General features: G+C 34.2%; 1 protein-coding gene across 1 annotated transcript; it reads right to left on the bottom strand.

Moving 5' to 3' along the window:
- Positions 1–507: 507 nt before the first annotated feature.
- On the bottom strand, positions 508–4,750 carry LOC112750326 (PHD finger protein ALFIN-LIKE 2). The gene is made up of 5 exons (XM_025799003.3): positions 4,230–4,750; positions 4,069–4,101; positions 3,187–3,409; positions 2,076–2,196; positions 508–1,000 (listed from the first exon to the last, which is right to left on the bottom strand). Exons 1-5 carry the CDS (start codon positions 4,318–4,320, stop codon positions 755–757), a joined length of 714 nt encoding a protein of 237 aa, XP_025654788.1. The 5' UTR covers positions 4,321–4,750; the 3' UTR covers positions 508–754.

Raw genomic sequence — 4,750 nt, 5'->3', positions numbered from 1 at the left:
GACGTTTTTGAATGAGAAAAAAAAATTTTCCTTGCTGCAAGATTCTTACCCGGATATGGGTAGTCTTGCTCAAATGTCGGTGATTTCATCGGAAAAAGAAAATATCACTTGTCTTTTAGTGGCATTGAAAATGAAACCCCCATATGATCACACAATAATTTGTCAGCAAGCACAGGAAGAGGGACTTCCCAATAGAAGAAGTCACTGCAGTCATTAACTCTATATTGGCAAGCTTATTTGCCACATTGAAGATTCCAACTTTAGTTGTATAATTCTAAACCCGGTGGCTCAAAATCCATACATACTTCTATACATAATTTAACATGCTTTAGACTTGTTATTCTTCATGCAAGCTAAGAAGTTTGTATCCACAACTAAGGCATTCTTTGCCATTGAAAGAGACAACTTACAACTATATTTATAACCATATATAGAAGATCAGTGTATTTACCCAAATTACTTCTAGACATACAATAATATAATGCGCAAGTTCAAACCAAGTATCAATTGATCGACAAATTAGAATGTATGGTATTCTATTCTATTTTAAAATATATAAAATACACTAAGGATTCAGGTTGGTAGAAGAAATCACCTTAGTCTCTGAAATTTTTTTCCATCAGACATAGATACTATACCCCATTACATTATGAACTTCTACAAGAGATGTAACAAATATTACAGTATCTTTGTCAGCATCAAACTCAACATTATTATTCACTTTCACATGTTGCCTTTTTTATGGCGTCCTTAATCAAGGCCTGCCCCTTCTCATGCATGATGGGCATTTGTATTGCTTTATGCTCTCAGCCTTTGCCGGTGTGATCTTCACACATTTTCCATGGAACCACCTCTCGCATATGTCGCACCCAATCCAAAATTCGTCCGCGTTGTAGTTTCCGCCGCAGCTCCCACAAAGAGTTTCGCTGTGCTCATCGTCTTCCTCCTCATAACCCTCATCGAACTTCGGGTTGCTTTTGACTTGCCCGTCACTTGATCTCTGCAGAAGTGTACAACAATTGCATCATAAAGCTTTGATTCAAAGGCACAAACTTTGTTCCACAAGGGCAGACTTTGATTCAAAGTCTTATACTCCCCTTTTGTTCCACAATATCTGCCACTTTGGAACATTCATAATATAATGCATCCGAACGCAATTTGTATCTAGATGCATTGAGTTATTATTGATGCACCAAATTTTTAAAGTGATAGATATTATAGACCAGAAGTATTATTTGTACTAGTGTAGCAATAACAGGGAAACACAGTGGTTAAATAGTAAAAGATGAAGTCCAATGAAACTCTGTTCAGTTTTATACTCCTAGACTTGAGTTGCAAAAAGAGAAAAAAGTGAGGCTTGATAGATTCTTAACTTAGATCAACAACTAGATTAAGATCCACAAAATTTCTTTTTGTCATAGATTACAATTTGCCTATACTCAGAGCTGCTTCTGAGAGTTAACCACAAGAAACTAGCATAAATAAGCGAGTAAATAATTCTCTTTGATTTATGAGATACTCTTACCCTTTGCATTTTTGATGAAAAATTAGAGAGAAAGATAATGAGAATATAGAAAACGGGTGGATTTTACTATTTTCTCTTACTATTCTCTCTTGCTTAGATGCGACAACTAAATCGAAGAAAGAAAAGAGTAGGTGTTAAGCTCAACAAAAAGTTCTCTCACTTTTGGAGAGAAAACTAGAGAGAAAGGGTGGTTTAATTTGGAAAGGCAATAAACAACATTATCTCTATGTTTACTTCTATCTTCATTCAAGTAATGATAAATGACCATTTAATATGATTTTCATTTCTTTCCTCTTACTTTCTCTTCAACCAACAAGAGAGAAATACTTTTTATTTTATTATGTCTCTTCATCTAAGTAGTAGGAGACAAAATGGAGATTTATCTTCTCTTCAGTTTCTTTTCATCTTTTTTCGCTCTATATCTCTTCTTTGAAGTCTAATATCTTTGAAAGCAACAAAACAAATTTATTTTAGTTATCAAACTTTTGAGTATTATCCAACTAACTGCTGATGATTCAACCAAAAATAAGAAAGACAAGGGATTGCTAACCTTTGTGCTGCCCCGCGATTTGCTTCCACTGTCTGCAGCTGGCTTGTCCTTTACTGGTTTCCTTTCAGTTACAACTTCAAAAACAGTTGGAAGATCATTGATCAAGCTAAACAAACGCTTCCTGCCATAAAGAATCAGTTGGACCATCAATATGAAAAGAGGGAGCATATGCCAATGTCACATGAAGATGTTAAGCAAAAAGGCAACTACTAAAAAAACCATGGGAATGGGAATGCTGAAGGTAAACATCACAAGGACTAGAACAGCAACAACCACGCATTCTATCATACAACTACAAGCAATAAATTAAAGTTCAAATCATTGCATAAATTCACTCAAGTAGTGTCTTTGCATGCATGAAACACTTGGGCAGACTTTGGTTATTGTCATGAGATAGAGGAGACAGAGATTTTAGGGACAAAATCATGTGTGGATAGGAGTATGGAGACAAAAACTTGAAATTGTCCATTTCATGACAATTTTCTGTCTCGATATAATTTTTAAGTTAATTTCTATACTTTGGACACAGGAGACGGATCTCTACCATCCCACTATCTCCATCTTTCATGTCCTACGACAGAACCAAATGGTATCTTAATTTTAAGCATCAAATCAAATAAGCACATAGGATGACAGCATGAATAGGGAGAGGTAAATGACACAAGAATAACAGAGTCAGATTTCACATGGGTTATCAGGAATAGATCAGCCACCTGGCTACTTCTACCAACAAACTCAAGTTCATGAATTAAAATATTGTTAATCTTTCAGATAAGAAGGAACCTTTGCTGATGTTACAATTTTCATTTAGACACATTTTACAACCTACTGAGGGAATCTATGTATTTAATCCAATCTACAATCCCCAAAAAACCAGAGTCTAGTTACAGTTACTTCCAATTGATAAAGAGAGAAAAATAAACTATATTTTCATTGAAGACATTAATTTATCCACTATGATACAGAATGTTGCATTTTCAGCCACAAGTACAGATTCAACTGATAATTTCTAAACATTTCATAGGGAGCTAATTGATTAAGCAAGTCCATGAGTTACATAAATTACTACCAAATGCATAAATCCAAATCAAAACTACATTGTAACATGTACCTCTCATTGCGGTTAAGTCGGGCTCCAAGATAAAAGGCAACTGAGAGCAACCATGAATCACTGTGCACAGCAACTAGAGAAAGCCAATCCCTGCGGTTCATGCCATCTCTAGCAAAATTGATTCCCAGAGCCGGCTCTGGAAGCTCTGGTGGAACTTCCTCAGCTGGCAGGGTCACTTCCCAGGACTCATTTGGATGTCCGTAAAGGCACAAGTTCTCCTTTTCTTAAAACACCAAAGACCAAACACACCAGATAAACTTTGAATCAAATGGAACAACAAACAAACGAAAAGTTACTAAACAAAAGATTAATAACAAGTTAACAACAATAATTGTTTCGTAAATGAACACATTATATAGCAGAGCATTTACCTGTAGTTCAAATCTCATGTTATTTTTTTTTTTTCAAAAAAAAAAAAGGAAAGTAAACAAACAATTTTGTTCTGGCTTGTGTCCTTATGTTTTTGTTTTCATTCCTATCTTCTGGCTTTTAGAACTTTTTAAGAAAATTAAAATACACTGAAATAACAAAATCCAAAAAACAGAAAACAAATTAAACATAAAGTGGCATTTTTGTAATTTAAAAATATTTAAAAATGAAGAAAAAATAAAACCAGAGAGTAAGTAAACAACAACAACACATGGGGCATGCAAAAACTTTGACTTTTATTTTATCCCCTCATTTTTTTTCCCACATAGAAATCTACGAAAAAATAAATAAGAAAGGTCAACTCTAACCACTGTAATTCAGAAACTAGGCCCGCACAATTCACACAGAAAACCACAACTTCAAAATCTTAAGAACAGTTATGAAAAGAAAAAAAAACATATTTTTACGTAAAATTAACATAAGAACAACACAGATCGGGGATAAGCGTTTTACCTGGATCGCAGAGCCCATAAAATTCATCAACATCTGAGACCAAATTAGAAAAAAACAGTGTCAGAAACATGTATATGGACATGTGAATTTTCGAACGGTGAAGTACCAAAAAAGGAGGCTTTGTTTTAAGGGAAAAAAATGGAAAAAAAATAGAAAATTACCTTGAGTTAAAGCGCGAACGATGGCGGTTCTGCGAGAAGAGTAATCCTTGAAGATTTCTTCAACGGTGCGGGGGCTCGAACCCATTTCCATATAAGAATTCAGATCTAAGTTAAGAGGGGTTTGGAGAAGGTTCTAGAAGGAGGTTTGGGAAGGGAGAAGAGAAGGAGGAAGAGGAAGAAGAAGAAGAAGAAGAAGAAAGTGATGCATGAAATGAAATGAATTGAATTGAATTGAGATTTGTGATGTGATTCGAAGGAATGAAAGGAAAGCTAAGTAGTAAGACACAGTCAGAGCCAGAATACACTCTTATTTCTTAAGACTTTAAACTAAATTATATATTAAATTAAATTAAATTGCAAAGTAATTTTAAAAGGGAATGATATCCTTTGATTCAAGTTTAGCATTCTTCACTCTCTCTTATTTTGGAAAGAAAAATTAAGTGTAATTTTACCGTTAAAAAAAAAAAAGTAGGCATGACTAATTTATTCTTTGAATATTTGCTTAAACAAATATATAAACT

This window comes from Arachis hypogaea, chromosome 2, assembly GCF_003086295.3.
Source record: "Arachis hypogaea cultivar Tifrunner chromosome 2, arahy.Tifrunner.gnm2.J5K5, whole genome shotgun sequence".
In the NCBI taxonomy this organism is placed as follows: Eukaryota; Viridiplantae; Streptophyta; class Magnoliopsida; order Fabales; family Fabaceae; genus Arachis; species Arachis hypogaea.
This window is presented reverse-complemented; position numbering and strand designations above follow the sequence as displayed.

Excerpts from the sequence above, each read along its gene's own strand:
- LOC112750326 (XM_025799003.3), bottom strand. The coding sequence starts at position 4,320 with ATGGAAATGGGTTCGAGCCCCCGCACCGTTGAAGAAATCTTCAAGGAT. Across the intron at positions 4,102-4,229 it reads CGTTCGCGCTTTAACTCAAG|ATGTTGATGAATTTTATGGG; the intron begins GTAATTTTCTAT and ends ATTTGGTCTCAG. Across the intron at positions 2,197-3,186 it reads CGACTTAACCGCAATGAGAG|GAAGCGTTTGTTTAGCTTGA; the intron begins GTACATGTTACA and ends TCTTTATGGCAG.